This window comes from Podarcis bocagei (genome assembly GCF_964188305.1).
Source record: "Podarcis bocagei genome assembly, chromosome: 2".
Classification (NCBI taxonomy): Eukaryota; Metazoa; Chordata; class Lepidosauria; order Squamata; family Lacertidae; genus Podarcis; species Podarcis bocagei.
The window spans coordinates 72,955,437-72,974,655 of record NC_138126.1 but is presented as its reverse complement, the minus strand read 5'-3'; the positions used below and the strand labels follow the sequence as shown (position 1 = coordinate 72,974,655).

General features: G+C 42.5%; 1 protein-coding gene across 2 annotated transcripts in view; it reads right to left on the bottom strand.

Moving 5' to 3' along the window:
- The window catches only part of TRPC7 (transient receptor potential cation channel subfamily C member 7), a 107,408-nt gene that overhangs the window by 52,738 nt on the left and 35,451 nt on the right, over nucleotides 1-19,219 (bottom strand). For both annotated transcript variants that reach the window (XM_081185553.1, XM_081185554.1), the window contains exon 3: nucleotides 10,629-10,811. In XM_081185553.1, the coding sequence (XP_081041679.1) occupies nucleotides 10,629-10,811 (183 nt within the window). The remainder of the gene's footprint in view (nucleotides 1-10,628; nucleotides 10,812-19,219) is intronic.

The following is a 19,219-nucleotide window of genomic DNA, read 5'->3' as shown; positions in this document are numbered from 1 at the left end:
TGGTTATTGGAAATGTGTGTGCATATGTGTGTTTACACACTGGTCTGTTGTAATGCTGGTGACAGGCTGCAGGGTGAGGAAAGCAATGGAGACAGGTAGCTTGTGGGGTGAGTGAGCAGGGCTTACAGTGGGGCAGTTTAAGCAACAAGGTAAAGGACCCCTGGAACGTTAAGTCCAGTCAGAGGTGACTATGGGGTTGTGGCGCTCATCTCGCTTTCAGGCCAAGGGAGCCAGTGTTTGTCCACAGACAGCTTTCCGGCTCATGTGGCCAGTATGACTAAACCGCTTCTGGTGCAACGGAACACCGTGACAGAAGCGAGAATGCACGAAAACGCTGTTTACCTTCCTGCCACAGCAGTACCTATTTATCTACTTGCACTGGTCTTTCAAACTGCTAGGTTGGCAGGAGCTGGGACAGAGCAACGGGAGCTCACCCTGTTGCAGGGATTCGAACCACAGACCTTCTGATTGGCAAGCCCAAAAGGCTCAGTGGTTTAGACCACAGCGTCACCTGCCTGCCGATGAGCAACAAGGGCAGTGTGGTGACACATGTGAGCTGTTGAGATTGACAAGTAGTAAGGGGAGGGGCATACAGGAGGGGGCTTGGGCAAGGAGTAAGGAGGGGCTTTGATGGGGAGTAAGGAGTAAGAGTAAGGGGAATGGGAATGGGTGGGGCTTAGGGGGCAGAGGGTTGGTGAGAGAGTAGTGGGAATGGCAAGTGAAGCAAGCTGAGTGTCAGCTCTCTCTCTCTCTCTCTCTCTCTCTCTCTCTCTCTCTCTCTCTGTGTGTGTGTGTGTGTGTGCATTCTATGAAATATACAATACTGATTCTTTTATATGTGGGATTCTCCACTATCATTTAGAGTGCCAAAATTATAAAGCACAGAACACTCACCACTAAACTACTTTGTTTTCCAAGAATTTGATAAAGTGGGTAATAAAGAGATGCTAATAAGCTCCTACAGCAAGCAGATATCTATGGAATAAACAAATATGGTCATGGTGGGGGGAGGGGATGAGTATTGACGTAAGTAGAACAGTTTCTGCTGATTTGAACGAACTTTGTGTCAAGCCCCTCTTAGTGTTTTCAGAAGATTAAAATACTAAAAACAAAACAGAATGCCACTCTCTTGTTTTCCTCTAATCTTTTGAAATTCAAGGCTGTTGGAAGCCACGCAGAATGCAGAGCCTCAAATTATAGAAATATTACAAAACAGCAGCATCCAGTACAATTCTATGCATGTCGACACAGCAATGAGTTCCGTGGACTTCAATATTGCAGCCTTTAGATTAAAAAAAAATTATTTAACAAAATTTATATGCTACTTGATTGTAAGAAAACCTCTAAGCAGTTTACTTTTATATCATATTTTTCCAGCCTCAACAGGTGTGTAATTAGATAGAGAGGATAGTTAACAAGAGTATGCAACTTGCCACAAGACTGAGTTCAGACCACAATTTGATGCTTTGGAAAATGGCTTGTGTAGGTCCAAAGCACCTCATAGCAAGTTCTTCAGCTTGTGATTCATCCAAGTCTACTTCATTTCCACAATTTCACCACTGGGAAATTTTTAAAGCTTCCCCCCCCCTTGGACAGAAGAGAAAAAATCTACAGGACTACTAACTCATCCAGTGTGGATATGGCCTGCCAAATTATAGGTTAATAGTTTTAGAAGCCTTTGTGCTTTGCATTTTGTTTTAATTAAACTTCTACAGCATTGGAATTTGTGTGTGGAATTAGCCAACAAGGGTGCCCCTCCTAATGGCATGAATTTCTGCCAGATTTCAGGATAGCTTCAGTTGATTTTCATGTAGCGGCATCCATTTAAGACTTGGCGTAGGTGGAAAATGAATTATTTTGTCTCCTTTAGTATTTTGTAAGCAACTGATATTTCACCTTCTGGGTGAAAATTACAAGCTTGACTTGTCAGTCAAGTAGAGCTCTCTCAATTTACCTTGGCATTGTGGCAGGCTTAGAAACATTGTTATTCACCTTTACCAGATGCGTGTCTGCAGCATTATTTTAAATGTATACATGACTGAAGTGCCACAAAGTTCTACTTTGTTTTGTGCTACCTCACGGACATCATACTTCACCTCTGGCAAGCCACCCATGCTGTTTTGCCGAGTCCATTGCACACCCCTAACAGACAGATATCAGTCATGGTTGGCCAGACCTTTGCACGCAGGAAGACTAATGCACAGATGGTTTCCCAGCCCAACTTCCTCTTTAATGCATCACACTGAGTTGCTCTCTTGATCTTGCAGAGGATGTTTTCACTGCACAGCACGCAACAGTTGACTGCAACTGATTGCCAGTGGCTGTAGGGAAAATCTTGAAATGAAGCCTAAGTAACTCCAAAATGCTCTGAAGCTTAGAAGGGGGGGGGAGGGGGAATGGGAATCTTAGAGGATCTTTAATTCAATGATTATCAGGTGGAATATCATCAGCTTTAAAGGCCTCTTTCTTAGCAGTGCTGCGGGGATCAGACAGCTTTTGCTGGAGGAAGCGTTAACAACTAAGCAGGCTAGAATGTTATATAATAAAAGAGGTATAATAAAAGTTATATAATAAAAGAGGTAAGGTACAAACTACACATAGCTGTTATTCTGTGAATGGAAGGGAGGAGAGAAATTTTAAGTGTGTTCCCACTTAAAATTTTGTTTGAGCCTGCAAAAGTATTGGAACAAACATATTGCTTTGTTTGCATTTGTCCTGTAACTTCCTACTAAAATTCTGCAACCTTTTAATACCACAAATGCTCTGGGTTGTCCGGTTGTTATTTTCCCTCCTCCCCCACTTTTATTGCACTATAGCACAAGACTGCTCCCCCAGATGGCAATAATGTAGGGAAGCATTGCTGAACAACTAATGTGTGGATGGTCCAGTTTAATATCCACCACTTATGCGCTTTTGCTGCATACATGACATGTTGAAGAATACATCTAGAGTAGGTAAAAAGAATCCCTACTAGATCAGAGAAGCCCCCACTTTCCCATTTCTTGAGCTGCCTCTGGCACCTCTGATGATGTTGTTCTGTCCCCAACCCTTTGAGGCAGATTTTTTTGGGGGGAAACAAATGGAGCTGCAGCAGGAACATCAGTGAAGTTGATTCCAGCCCTTCTGTTCTTCTCTCCTGGATCCAAAAGCCTTCTGTGAATAAAATAATGCCATTGGACATTTTCGTGCATTACTCAGATGAAGCACTGGATGGTTGCTTAATCTACTGCTTACACCAGTAAGAGCTTGAAGCTCAGCCTTAAACCTGGCAATGGGTTTGCACACACAGGTTGTTAAGACCACTCGTACATCACAAACTCATTATGCCCATGGAATGCATAATGGCAAAAAAAAGAGAAGTCGCGTGAGTCATTGAAATTTGAATTTCAAATACAAGAAACTCTCACTGAATAGAATAAATTTAGAATAAATAGAATAAATTTAGTGTACACACTGATTATGGAATCCAGTCGCAGCTGTTCTTAAGGAAATTCTGGGAGTGGCCTTGCCACCTACTTTTCCTGTTCCTTTTCTCCTTTGAAAGGGGATATTAGAAGGGGGATAGGGGAGAGAAGAGGGGAATAAGAGGGGAAATAACTTTTGTCCTTTCCACAGAAATCTGTTCCACTTGCAAATGAGCATAATTGGATATCACCATAGATAAACAGATTAGATAGATGATAGATAGATAGACACATGATAACCTAGTTCACTGAGTTAGTGGGACCAATGGTGTTTGGCAATTTCCTGTGAAATGTGGAGAAGAGGCACATAGATTTGACACGCTATATTCAATGAAGTGTGATCAGCAGTGATAGTACAAGATTTTGCAAATTGCTCCGACAGCCTTTTTGAGTAAAAGGTGGGGTAGAAATGCCCCATAGAAATAAATAAGCAAATTGACCAGGTTTCCAAGAGCAGTAGTGATGTATGGAAGTGAAAGCTGGACCATAAAGAAGGCTGATCGCCGAAGAATTGATGCTTTTGAATTATGGTGTTGGAGGAGACTCTTGAGAGTCCCATGGACTGCAAGAAGATCAAATGTATCCATTCTGAAGGAAATCAGCCTTTAGTGCTCACTGGAAGGACAGATCCTGAAGCTGAGGCTCCAATACTTTGGCCACCTCATGAGAAGAGAAGACTCCCTGGAAAAGACTCTGATGTTGGGAAAGATGGAGGACACAAGGAGAAGGGGATGACAGAGGACGAGGTGGTTGGACAGTGTTCTCGAAGCTACCAGCATGAGTTTGAGCAAACTGCGGGAGGCAGTGGAAGACAGAAGTGCCTGGCGTGCTCTGGTCCATGGGGTCACAAAGAGTCAGACACGAATAAACGACAACAAGCAAGAGCACACATGCATGCTGCTTTTGCACACTGAAGACACAGATTAGCATCAAATATTAGCCATACTCAGAGTAGATCCATGGAAATCAATCAACTTAAATAGCAAGTTCATGGATTTCAGTGTGTTTTCTCTAACTATGACTTAGCTTGTTGTCACCCCAAATCCAGAGCAGGATCTATGTATAAAACCTGGTTTCAACAGCTATTTTATCCATGCTGGGTTGAGGTGATGTTTATCACCATAAGCAATGCAGTTTATTAAACGGCATTTTTTATTTATGCCAGCTGACTTAATTATGACATTTCTTTTGATATCCCTGAAAGCCTCTGGAGTCCTTAAGAACATTTGTGAAAATATGCAATGGAATGAATGGGACAACACAAGATATGAATCAATGCAGACTGTGGCTGGAATATTAAATAGATTGGTTCCCATGGAAATTCAGGATGACAGATTTGTATGAGCTAGTGGAGTATTCAGGTAGCTCTAAGCTACATTGTGCAGCTCTATTCACATCTGCAGAAGAAGAGAAATATCCACTCAGTCAAATATGGGCTACCTATGATCTGGCATTTGGACAGTGACGATTTTCCCTTCGCTGAATTAGTTCCAGCAAACTAATAAATTAAGATAAAATAATGAGACTAAGTGATGTTTGCAACATAACAAGTTTATATTTCTTGAAGAAAAAGAAAAACTATTGAACAGGAGCATGAGACCTGTGGAATATTAAAAAAAAAAATACTTCGGCTGAGCCTGAAATTCTGGCTGCTGAACCAGTGAAGGTACAGATATGTTTTAGAAAATGGAATATTTTATTGATATTTTATTCCTGTGTACACTGCCCCAGAAGCCATGTTTTGAATGAAGACAGAGTTTAGAAAATTTAAGATGAATTAAATAAATAAGACTAAGGGCTGGTTGAAATGTGTGGAAAATATCAATGGCCCCAAGAGTTTCTGGTAAGCAGACAGTAGCAGTTGTGGCGAGAGAAATATCTTGTTTGGTTGAATTTCACATCAATCAAGTGTCTTACTTTCTCTCTTGCTGCAGTTACACAAATGCCTCTGTGGAAGTTTTGAATCAGATACTACTTAGTCTTGAATTGAAAATCAAATGCATTTTTTTTCAAATTAATTTATATTTATCCTGAATGAAATTTGATACTATTTTTCCTTATCTAAGCTAGAGAGAGAGACTTTGATATTGAGGGTTGGCGGAAGGGTTGGTGTATTCAGGCAAGCAGTCATTCAGATCCTTTTCAGAATAGGACAGTAATATACAAGGACTGCTTTATGTGACTCTCTCTATATCTCAGGTGGTTTTTCTGTCCATCACCAGGCAGTCCATTTGACAGCATGCAGTAAGAGCACCCAAATGTATTGGGGCCAGACTGAAGGGCATTCATTCAGTCTTTACATTGGGCCCCCATTTCTCTGCCTATAGGAAGTTCTTGTCAATGTTCAGATGGAGGAGAAAGTGCCCACAAATGGATGCTTCTCATTCACCCTCATTCACCAAACACTTCTGCAATAAAGTTAGTCTTCTTTTGATGGCCAGCCTATTCGTATACTGAATTTTCTCACCACTGGGAGCATGGCCACTGCATCACTGTTTGGTTGCAAGGCATCAGCCAACATACTGTGAGCTATGTAGGCAATTATATAGAAGACCAGTCCAAAGGGAAAAGATAAAGTCTCTGCATTGGAAAAGTGTGAGACAAATATGCCAAAAAACAGGCCCTGTTTTAGTTGGAGTGGTGCTGTGCAATTTGCTTAGCTTAAGATATGATCCAAACCAATTTGCATATCTCTTAAGGTTTGGTCACTATTTTTGCAAGCCTATCCCACAGTTCCTTCTCTGAGTCAGCTTTGCTTTTAAAACCAGCAGTGATTGCCACTGCTCATTAGGCAGAGCAACCAGCCATCTAAAAAAGTGTATTAGCTAGAGTAATGTGCTTCCAACTGGCCGTCTAGGAAAACACACAAGCCAAAACTCCTGTAATCTGGGCCACTTTCCAGAGCATCCTGCAATGTTGCAACAACAGTGAAAGTAATCCAGAAGGTGATGGACGCTGAGTTGAGTGTGTGAAGCCTCAATATGCGAGCACCCAGGTACAGTTCTGTGATGAGATGAATCATCTGGGAGAAAGCATTGCTATATAATGGCAGCTCACATGTAATGGGTTGTTCAAGTTCCTGAGAATGTGCTTTGGGCATTAAAGTCCTTACACACCCAGTACATAACTTTTAAAAAGGTATCAGCATCCATGCAGGAAGTAATGCAGAGTATCTCCATACAGTTAATAAATAAAACAATAATAACAACTTTCCACACAAAAAGTGACACAAAAGCAACTCGCAAAGTGAAACCAACATTAAAAACAGTCAAAACACTTTGACAGAGTTATGGCTATGAAACTTCCAGTTAGTTTCTTAAAGGGTGCCGAACTGAAGCAGTGTGATTCCTATAAGTGATTTGCTACCAATAAAAAATGCTGCAGCAAGGGGTGGACTCAGGACAACTTTTAATGATTGCTACCTGCACAATAGTTTGAAAATTAATAAGAAGAATTGAATTATTTGTCTTGGAACACATTCTCCTATCTACTCCCTTCACCCAGCAGCCCACTTTCTAATCCACCCATTTCCTCTGAATGTCTAGGACTTGCAAAAGGAGTGGTTGAATCAAGATCAGAGCAGGCATAGAGAGAGAGAGAGTTTAATCTTCTTGTCTCCTTTGCTGTTATCCTGAGGAAAATCACTTTTCTGAAGCTGCCATTTGAACTGGCAGGGGCACCTCCAATGGTGCCTTATGGGGAAGTTCTTCCTAAAGCAAATTCAGGGGTTGGATTTTCCTCAGGAGAGTGGCAGCGGAGGAAAGGGTTAAAATCCCTGCCCATGCTTAATTACTTAATTACTGGTGCCCTCCTGCAGATGCTATCTGCATTTCTAAAAACCATCATGTTGTGATGGGCCCTCAAGCAGTGGATCATTTGCATCATCTGCAATCTGATCCTTTCAATGGGAAATGCCAAGGATTGAAGATGGGACCTTCTGCATGCAAATGATGTACTCAGCCACTGAGTTACTGTCCTCCCTAGTAAATGTTCATCAGAATTTAATGAGTGTGGGGAATTTCTTCCTATTTTTGCAAATATCACACTGCGGCGCCAGTACTTGTGAATCCCGGTTCGTTCATTTCCCCAACCCCCTCCATCCCCTCTCCCTGCCGACGTTTCAAAGAAACACTACCTCAAATCCAACAATGGGGATGATGGATAAATGCAGGATCTCTCTGGGAGAATTAAAATGGAGGACCCTGCAGTATTAGAGTCTGAACTAATTGCTTTGATAACAGGAAGAGACTGTCTCTGGCCACAGCTGTCGAGAGGCAGAACTAAGCAGGTGGTGGGAGTTGGAGGAAAAGGAGGGAACAGATGTTAGCTACAAAATTTGGAACATCTCTACAGTCCACTTACAGTATCCCAATTTCCATCACAGTACATTGTACAAATAATTAATCTGAACCACCCAGGCCCAGGAAAGAAAGAAATTATCAATTTGCATAGCACATGCTCGCAACGGAGAACCATTGATAATGCCCTGACTAGAACAAAGTAATTTCCCATGCTTTTAACAGGCTGTTGCTTTCCCTCTCTTGGCCACTTTTACTCACAGTTTTCCCTTTTAGCAGATGCAAAATAACGCTGTGGCTGTTTCACAAGGACAAAGTTCTGATGGATTTTTTGGTTCCCTTGAAAGATGGAGAATAAATTGGGCAAGCATTCAAAAATAAATAAATGAGGGAAGCTTCCTAGGTGAAAAATGCCAGGCTTTCATTCACATAGCACTTGTCCACAATAAAAAAAAGATCCTGCTAGGGGTCAAGCTATACATTAAATTGCTGGCTGCTTTCCTTTTTTCCAGAAAAAGCACTCACCTGGTAGCCCAATTCAGACTGGGATAATGGTAGGAAGGGGAGGGGGAGAGAGAGGACAGGATTAACCCTTCCTAACCAATTATTTCATGCCAAAATTCACACCAAATTGCTATTTGCCCAGCACAGAAAGGGTTAAATTATTATTTCCCCACTGCACTACCATCCTGATCTGAACTGGGTCCCTACACACAGCTGCTTTCTTCCTTTTCTAGTTTTTGGAAAAAAAACAGACAGCACAAAGAATGCTTTTTTATATATATAGAAAGAAGTGTGCTTAACATACCAGGTGACTTGACTCTAAAACAAAGCAAGTTTTCTTGCATCATCCATCTATTTCTTTCCATCTCTCCTCCCTCCCCTCTCTCTGCCAGTTTCAGACAGATAAAATTATTCGCAAACAATTGTAGTCTGAGAAATGAAGTGGTGATCCCTTTCTCCTCTGCCAAATCTATACAGTCTAGGAAGCCAGAAGCATAATGTGGCAAATGGACCACATTATAGCTAGTACTTAGGCCCCAAAGCAATGCAGCATTGAACTGAAAGAGATTTTCTCACACTTAGGAAGCAAGGTGAATCCATTCATTTAGGCCAGGGATGGGCAATTCAATCAGTTTTGCAATCTGATTTGCAATCTGAATCCCCATAAGCTTGTTCTACCTTATTTCTGCATTAATCTCTTAATTAAATTAATTGCAAAATCAAATATGTACTATAAACACATTTTCTCTCAAAATGCACATTTCCCCATAGTTCTCAAACCATGATCTATGTCAGAACATTTGGAACGTGTGAAGAAAGGTGATGGGTAATAGAGTTCCCCTGGTTCATTTGGGTCAGAAATCAAATTCATCAAGCAGCCTAGATCAGGCTTGGCATTGTATACATATATGTAGATTTAATTAATACAGTGGTACCTCAGGCTGAGTACTTAATTCGTTCCAGAGGTCCGTTCTTAACCTGAAACTATTCTTAACCTGAAGCACCACTTTAGCTAATGGGGCCTCCCACTGCTGCCACGCCACCGGAGCACGATTTCTGTTCTCATCCTGAAGCAAAATTCTTAACCCGAGGTACTATTTCTGGGTTAGCGGCATCTGTAACCTGAATCGTATGTAACCTGAAGCTTCTGTAACCCAAGGTACCACTGTAAGGGTCAAATTCAACACCACGCTAGGATGAACATTCCATCTGTGGAAGCATTTCCACTTGCCAAACAGAATGATCCCTCCTCTCCTCCCACCACATGCTATTTGGGGGGCTTTCCTGACTCCAGTAGCGGAGCTTCATGCTCCGGCACCGGGGCGGAGCGGAGAGCAGATGGGGGCCGGGGCGCAACACCTGTGGGGGCGGGGTGCCCAGTGCAGGCAGCCGGGGGGGGGCAGCTGCGATGGCACCCTGTCAGGATCATGCTGCTGGGGGCAGTGCACTCCCCCCGCACTCCTCTTCCTCCACCAGTGCCTGACTCCACCCAGTCAAGTTCAGGGAGTGCAGAGGGAAGAAAGCCCCATTGGGTGAATTCCCTCCAATCCATATTTTTAAAAATACTAATACTCTGCCTGTAATGTTAGGCTGATTCTTCACTGTACTCTATAGGTCTTGGCCTTATATATAATGGGGGGGGGGGGAGAGAGATTTTTCCTTCCAAGGGTTGCATTCTTTCCTGGGCAATCTTCTGGTGGGTGGTGCCAGAGGCAAAAGTGGGCAGGGCAATAAAGGTGAATTTATAATTTACAGAATGCTTGTTTCTTCACACTCGCCCCTCTATCTCTGTCCAGGCAAGTGTAAGCATTATCAGAGTTGAAGGACACATTCTAGCCACGCAAAAATGCTCAAGAAGGGTTCAAATCAGGGGACTGAGGGCTGTGCCATGGTCAGATGAGAGTCCCAAGGATCAGTGGCGTAGCGTGGGTTGTCAGCACCTGGGGCAAGGCAAGTAATTTGCGCCCCCTAACCCGTGGATTTGCGCCCCCTAACCCTAACCCCCAGATGTTGTGCCCGGTGCGGCCGGCCCCCCCTGCACCCCCCATGCTACGCCACTGCCAAGGATCAAACACAGAAGCCTCAGGTCACCCCTGTTGTGAAAGAAGAAAGTAAATGCCAAAAGCCAGGCATTTACCTGCTCCAGGGTTCAGCAGCACACACGTTCATGGCTATTACTCTCCCCTACTGCCCCTTGCTCTTCCGTATTTGCCAACATTGCTTTCAGTTTCCACTTCCGTTTTGTATGTGTGTGCTTTGAACTGAAACTCATACAGTAATTCCATTAGTTTATCAGTTTGTATTTGGCTTTCAAAAAGAAAAAGGAAAAAGACAACAACAAAGCAGCTGATGGGATGCTTACCTTTTTGACCTCGTATTTAATGGCCAGCTTGATTCTGCTCAGACTTGGGCGATGATGCTCAGTCCATGTTTGCATGTTCACATCTCCATTCAGAATAGCCTCCACTTCTTCTGTGTCCCTGCAGAGATCCAGCACACCCACCACAAAATCCTTGCATTGCATAGATAACTTCCTATAATCATTCTAATGAAACAGAGAAAAACAAACATTTTAAACATCGCAGCATGAATTTACTTGGTTCTACAGCCACCTACAACTTGAAGGCCACAATAGACCTGTGTACAAATGTAATGTGTGTCATCTAATGAAGGACTTGCATGAGGACACATGAACGGGGTTCTTCCTGTCTCACTACTGTACTGTAGTCCCCTGGGCCCCTGAAAAGTTTTGTCTTAGGTTCAGAAGACTCTCAGAAGCACAGCTGTCACCAACCTAGTGACCTCCAGATGTTTGAGAGGCTCCTACAATGCTCTACAACTTCAATCAGCCCCTGCCAGCATTGACCCTGCTCACCAAAATGCCAGCCCACATTATTTCCCCATTTAAACTGGATTCATTGGGTTGTATCCAACACTGCCAGACCCTCCAAGTGTCCCTATTTTCCAGGGACGTCCCTGATTAAGAGAACCCAGCCCAGGAATGTCCCACTTTTCCTTAGGATATCCTTATTTTCATCGGAGAAATGTTGGAGGGTGTGGAGTTATCCGACCCCCAAACCGTCTGAAGGCAATCTGGTATAGGGAAGATTTTTAATGTTTTATTATGTTTTTATATATCTTGGAAGCTGCCGAGAGTGGCTGGGGCAACCCAGTAAGATGTGTGGGGTATAAATAGTAAAATTATCATTATGGAATGGGCCGTCCCTATCTTCATCGGAGAAATGTTGGAGGTATGCACTGCGTGAGCAGCTCTCACTCATGCAGTGGGTCCTCCCTCGCTCATGCTCCCTATTTGTCCCCCATCCCTCTGGAACAAAGTTTGAGAGTCTGGTGGAGGCTGCAGGAGAGACGAGGTGCAAGCTGCATTGCACAAGTGGATTTCTGCTGTGTGAGTGGAACAGCAGTGTTGGATAAAACCCACTGTTTCTGCAGAAAATCCAATGAGTAAAAATATCCATAGAAATTGCAAACCTTATTTACACGGGGGTGAGGGGTGGGAATATGAGATGGCCTTTTGGTAAGAATGATTTTGTATGAATGTTGTGAAACACTTGTATGCATTAGCAGCACCAAGGCCACAATAACGCGACTTGTAAGAACATATTTTTCCCTAGTAGGTGTATTAAGGGTGACATCCCTATTCATGAGCAGGGGTCAGGGTGTTAAACATTAGTTTATGACCCTTGCAGCATGAAGCGGTACACTTTGGTAAATGTGTTCGATTTGTCACCTGTAGTTTACATGATCTTGTACTTTTGAGAAAGCAACATTCTGTACCTGAAATTACTTGAAAGGACAAGGAATGTTTGCTTCTGCAGACACACAGATATCTACCACTATGTTTTCTTCTAGAAGATACAAATATTTTACCAAGAGCAGTGGTAAAATATTAACAGTGTATACAATAAAAAGTTTGATCCTATGAATCAATGCTTCATTGCCCAATACTTTGATCCATTTTTTCAAAAAGTAGGCAGTGAAAGAGTTATGGAAACAAGTCACAACCAGGCTTCCCTCTTGTTCCAAACTATGATTGCAACAAATACAAAGCACATAATTATTATACGAGACAATCTGCATACAGAAATAGAGAATGTAGCGAGAATCAAAATTGCCCAAATAGGTGACAGGTGTTAAAGAACCATCTTGTGGAAAGGTCAAACTGTCTCTTCAATATGTGCTAGTCTCAATTCTGTTCTGCAAATGTAAAGTCTTCTATATTGCAAATGACAAAGGTTTCCTGTTTATGACTAGCAATCACAATAGTCAGCATTGTTTTAGAGCATGATACAAATGGTTAATTCAAATAAAACAGTTGCATAGACTCATAAAAATGAAGAGCTGGAAGGGACCCTGAGGGTCATCTAGTCCAACCCCCTGCAATGCAGGAATCTCAGCTAAAGCATCATCCATGACAGGTGGCCCTCCAACCTCTGCACGGTAGCAAAAAAAAAAATAAAAAAAAAATAAAAAAAATTCATTTGGTGAAAATAAAAGAATGTGAGAACAAAGGTAATCCTAGTGGGGTTCAGATTATCAGAATGGCATGACAATGTACAGTAAAGATTCTACACAAGAGTCCTTTGAGAGAATAATCTAGGCTTCAATGCTATCCTATACACAGTTGTCAGCAAATAAGTCCCATTGCACTCAGCAGGGCTTACTTCTCATAGAGGATTGCACTGTTCATTTTTATTAAAAAAAAAATTATCTCCTAAATGGTTATTCAGGCATAAAGGCGCTGAACAGAATTCTCTTGCAAAGGCAGTTGTTTTGCAGAGTCGCACACTGAATCTAAGTAATTCTCTCTCTCTCTCCCTCTCCTCTCTCGTCATAGTTGATAATCCAATCAACAGAAGCAGCGGAGTGTTTGGATCATCACAACATAGATATGTGGCTTGTGACTGGCCAGATGTTTCTTGCCAGGCCATTGGTGTTAGTGACCAGTCAGCAGCCACACTCTAACATAAGGTGACCCCTGCCTCTGCTGCTGCCTCATGATGCTCAGTGGTAAGGACACAGAGCACACCCCCTTCGCCACATGTGACCATTCAGACCAGGTGCCCCCTCCCCATAAGTAATCTGCTTATGAGCCACCAGTGCACATGGGGATATAAAGCCCCAAACTGGAGACTGAGTAAACACAATGACATTCAAACAAGATTAAAGTTAATGTTGACGCAATGACAAAACCCTGATAGATGGTCCCAAACCAGCAAATACAAATGGCAGTCACAATATAAGCTCTCACAGCCTCAAGAGATCTTTTCAAATTAGCTTTGATGAGTTAATTAAATTCAGAGGCTCACATAATTAAGCAATCAACCAAAACCTAAGACAGCGAAACCTGTTTGTTGATGAGGTCATGAGTTGCTTTTCCTTACACTTTTCTGGATTCTTTGGAAGTCTTTGGAGACTTTCAGAGGATACCATTCCTAATAAATCTGCTTTGTATTTCCTTGTGCTGAGACTGGGTATATTTTTGTTGTTGTTGCTAGTATCTAAATTCACAGTTATGTACCCTGCTTCCTTCTGCTTGGTGTTTTTCATTGAGATTATTTGCAGAAATTTAGGATGAAGATGGTGGCAACCCATGTTGTGTAACAGGGATGGGGAGCTTGCGTACCTATGGATGTTGTTGGATTACAGCTCCCTTTATCCCTAAAACATTGGACAGCTTGGTTGGGGCTAATTCAAGTCCAGCAACCTCTGGAGATCCTATCCCTGGGTTGGAGAATTAGACAGAAGGAGGGATGGTGCCAATCTGAGCTCTTTGGCTGTGTTCCCCTCCAAATTGTGCTAGGACGTTTGCATTCAGCTCCATGTTTGCATTGAGCTAGGGTGGCAAAAACAAGTGTCTGAGCACCAAACTGAGATAAGGGAAGGGCAGCAAGCTGAGCTCCATGGTTGTGCAATGCAGAACACCTTGTAGTGAGCCTATTGTGGGAGGTAGAATGTGGTGCAGATGGTCTAGCTCGATATAAACACCTGCACTATTGATGTTGGAGTGGTTGGTGAGGGCTCTGTAGAAATCCATACAGTGGCTGGTAAGTGTCTCTTCTGGTAGCTTCTCAAGTTTGCACAAGAATCCCGATGCATCACCCATATTGTCAAGCTGCTCAACTGAAACGTGAGTAATGTTGACAAATGTGTAGAAGAACTCTCATTTGAAGATTTCTTCTGAACACACTCCTCAATGTGAGTCTGACCCTCGTATTCAAATTTCCTCTTTTTTCAGTGCTTACATGGTGGTTCTTTGATAGCGGCATCAACATCAAGGGCTTCTGCAGGCTCTTTTATGGTGATCACTGGCTTTCAGTATCTGGCTCCACTGAACAGAGGCAGAGAATAGCGCAAAGAAAGGGGCAATAGACTCCTTTGATGATGAGGCTGCATCTGAAACTAATAGACTGAGACAATGACAGCCATGGAGTAGTTTGTCAGTTCAGTGTAAAGCAGTTGTTGCCTGGGCACCCTTTTTTTTGTCCTGTCATATGGGTACCATTATATAACTTTGGTTGTGGTAGCCCTTAACCTTAATATTGTTTTCCTCAAGTTTCTTTAGAAAAAGGTCCATAAGCCCTTCTTCGGTTAATTCATGCATTGTTCTGAATTCTATGAAATATTCCTTTACAGAAACCTTTAGCACCCACCTTTGTCAACAAATCTTAAAGGGATTTATATCCGGTGTGCAAACTAGTATGACAGAGTAATACTTGGCTATGAACAGCCTGCTCTCTATGTTCTCTGACACTTCCTTGGCCATAAAGACTATCAGTTGATTCTCAATGGTTTTCCCACAGAAGTGATCATTATGCGCCTTTGAAGATGCACACCGCAAATGCTCACCCATTACCTCATCATACTTGCCAAGCAGCTGTACAAGCCGCAGAAAAATTCCATTGTTATCTGAAAAGTGCTTATCTGAATATCCCCAGAATGCCAAGTTGTGTGCCACCAGGAACAGTATAATATCTGTTAGGCATTTGACCCTCCAGTGCTGAATTTCTTGGTTTATAATCCACTGATGTTCTGCATCAATACATCATTTGGTTTGTGTGCTGAACATAATAATGAATAAAGGCCTACAGCTCCATGAGAGTCATCCTTTGAGAGCTACCCAAACCATTGGGATTCTAGAACTGCAGCAGGAGTGCCCTGAAAACAGAGCAGCAAACAGGAAATCTGGGCCATTTTCATAGGCATTGCTGGGGAGAAGCTGGGGAGTAGCAGACCTCCTTTGAAGAGGCTCTGAGTCTCCTGAGCCTCTGTGGTGACCAAAATACCACAAGGATGGTGGAAAAACCCCCTCCCCATTCCTTCCCATTTGGCACATTTGAAACCCACTGCTGTGGAGGAATCCATTGTACAATGCAAAACCCTGAGTCTCTTGGAAGCAATGGCACCAGGCTATAACTTTGCATTGGCACAGCAGGACCTAGTTCTATTTGCCTGGGATGACAGCCCTGAACATTAAGCCAATCATTAATTATCATGGAAAATGGGGTGTGAGAATGTTGATAGATGCTAAAAAATTTCTCTATTTATAAACTCACAGGATTTCAAAATATCACTCGAAGCCACATGTTTGCATCATTTGACTAGGAGTAATGTGAAGTAGCTCAGAGCATCTTCCCTTTCCTACATTTCTTAGAGCATCCAGCTTTATAAATAATGCTGAGTGGTTTATTAAATTTGACAGTATTTCTGCAGGGAGAGTTGATAAAGATCACGAAAGGGCATGTGAGACAGAAAAGTGCCAAGGAACAAAGTGTTGTTATGCCATCCAAGAGATCAGCCTTAAGACCCTGCAAGCCACTCAGGCCCCCAGCTTCTTAAGTAACATCTGAAAATACAGCTTAGGACAACATTACATGAAACAAGCAGGCATGGATATTGTAAAGCCACAGAGGTGTTTCTGCTGATGTGAATGCAAATAATACATATAGTGCATCACAAGGATCGCATAATGTATCTGAACCAAGTGAGTAGAAGCTTTATGCATACTCTGCATGATCTGCAGGAAACCATTATGGTGGCAGAAACCGTGCTGCTCCTAGCCAGTGTGCGTAGTAAATAGAGTGGAGACCCAGGTTCAAATCCTTGTTCAGCCACACAGGGCTGAACCCCAAGACATTTTGCTGCTGGATGCAAAGGACAAGATAGACATTTTGCTTACAGAAGCTGAGTAGATTGGTCACTGAATCTTATTTCACCAGCACTCCCTGCCTCCCATCATCAGCCACCTAAAGCAGCCCCCTCACCCTGCCTAATGGTAGTGTTGGCCCTGAAGTTCACTTGGCATCTTTACGCTAGTTGCTCTCTGTCATCCTAACCTACCTCAGAGGGTTGTTGTGAGGATAAAATAGAGGATGTGAACAGCTCTGAGTTTCTGTAAGGAAGGGCATGATAAAAATGTAACAAAGACCATCATTTTGAGTGCAAAGTACTAACTAACAGTATAATCTTAACTATGCCTCCTCAGAAGCAAGTCCTGTTGAATTCAGTGGGGATTACTCTCAAGTAAGTGACATTAGGCTTGAAGCCTAAGTTAGCAATTCAGGTCTGATGGAAATGCATAAAAAGTTACTTAAGTTCTGGGCGAGTTTGCCTGCCAGACAAATCAACTTACAATCATAGAAATTAGGTGAGTCGTTCTATAATGAAGTGGGGTCCTGACATGCTGCCAATTGTGAGGTTGCAGAGGCAGGAGGGGAGGGGATGGGGAGAGGACAAAAATAATGTGGAAGCCTTAAATTCAACTTGTAGACTCACTTCTAAGACCGAGATTGCAGGCTGAATAAGTGTTTGCCAGGCGCCACAGATAAACAGGCCATCCACCTAGGATTCTGCAATAAAGGAGCAATGGCTTTATCCTTTTTAAAAAATGGCTTTATCCTTTTTTTAAAAAAATAAAAATATAAAGCCATGTTATGTTTTGTAAACAGACACATCAAAACTCACTGATAGTTTTTATGAAGATTCAGAACTGTATGTGCTTCAAGTCCAGCAGAAGCTGAGGTTAGGTGGTGTATGTTTTGGACTAACTGGAGGAAAACTTACAATGCTTCTGATTACTATTATTTACTATAGAACAGGATACACACAGCAGAAACAATCAGAACATTGTTTTCTTGCACAAAATGTACAATATCAATTTTACAAAACTCAGCCATAATAAAAGGTTTTCAAATTAGTCATTTCCTGCTCCTTTTGACCCCCTTTTGCATGTGGAGATAAAAACGCCTAATTTTGGTGTTTGGAGAAAGCGACTGGCACTTGCCATTCATTGCAATTTAGCTGAGTACCTTGTAATTATCTGCTGATTATGTTCTAAATGAACTCTGTAATGCCTTTACATCTGTTCAAAGCCGCACACATTTTCTCGATTCAGAAGGAGCTGAAGGAACGTTGCTACTTAATATCGGTTAGAAGGAATACAATGAGAGCAGCCAGCCTACCTTGGCTAATTAATGAAAGAAAAACAGCTTTTTTAAAAAAACGAGATAACTTAATGGATTGAGAGGCTGTCAGTGGAAACAGTGAGAGAAAAATGGCACACTTGCTCTTGACAGCTGCTTTCTTCTGAGATGTGGCAGAGATCTAGCAGTGGGAGGTTGGGAGTAAGATTCGTACACCCCAGCATTAGATTAGAAAGGAGTGCGTACACTTTGCCAGTCACAGATTCTCTTTTTCTGTGTGTTCCACTGACTAGACATGAATCTGCGGAAATCTGCAGGCAGCAATTTTTAAGTGTGGAGTCAGTGTGATATGCACTTCCTTTACATAAGAAGAGCAATGGGGGGGGGGGTTGAAATTCACAGCAGTAGTCACCCATAATAATTCTATCCTCCTTGGTTTGTTGAGTTAACCCCCAGGCACTGGCAGCACTTAGGATTTTAAAGTGTCATTGGTCCAACTCAGCAAGGAAATCTAAGCATGGAAGCAGTCTTCATTTCTACTGAATTTGGACTCATCGGGGGGGGGGGGGCTCTCTTTTCCAATACAGAAAGCATTTTATGGCCGTTTGTGCCCAGGACCTCACAAGGAAGAGTCAATGCATGAGTTTGGCTTACCGGGTAGCATGCAAGAAGGAATGAGCAGGTCCTGTTGCTTTCTTCCTAAAGTTTCACATAGGTTGTCAAGTTCTGACCCAACTACCCCTGCAAATACTTTTGAATAAATAAATAAATAAATAAATACAGACCTTCTCCTTCCTTTGCACTAGTTGGTCTTACCAGGTGGTGTGATAGCAGTTACTGGTCACAATGTATTTCTGTTTTGAGCAGGCATGCTGCAGAGGAAAGCTTCAGACAGCCATTTTCACCTCCCAGCATCCCACATGGGTCCAGAGATGGTAGGTGCGACTGTCTGGATCTTTGCTTGGCAACACGCACCCTCTCTTAAAATAAAAAAAAAAATGACATTGTGGGTGGCAGTTACTGATGGAATGTGAGTTTTTTGTGGGGTTGGCCGAGGCCTCCCAGACCTGTGTCCCATTATCTGGCTCTAAAGCCACCCCTGAATGCCAGTGCAAGAAAAAAAAAAAAACGTTTATCTTGACTTCCTTGCCAGTTTTCCAAAGAAACACATCGTTTCAAATATCTCAAGTGCTTATAAATATTTGCCAAACTGCCTTAAGATGAAATATGTGTAGCACGCTTGGCCAAATTGGATTTCCTTCCACTTATTTATTTTGCCTAGGAGTTGCCATATGTTTGGAAAGCAGTCAAGTACTGAGTCTGCCTGCAGGAGAATGGGCAAGAGTAGAAAACTGCTCTGCATAAGACAAGAGATTGGGAGAGCACTGATAATTTTTGTTACATGAATATCTACCCTCAACTTTGAGGGCCATTTGTGAAGTCTAGCAGGCTGGAGAGCAAGAGCAAGCCATGATATTTAAGGTAGATGGGGTGAAAATACTTGCTAACT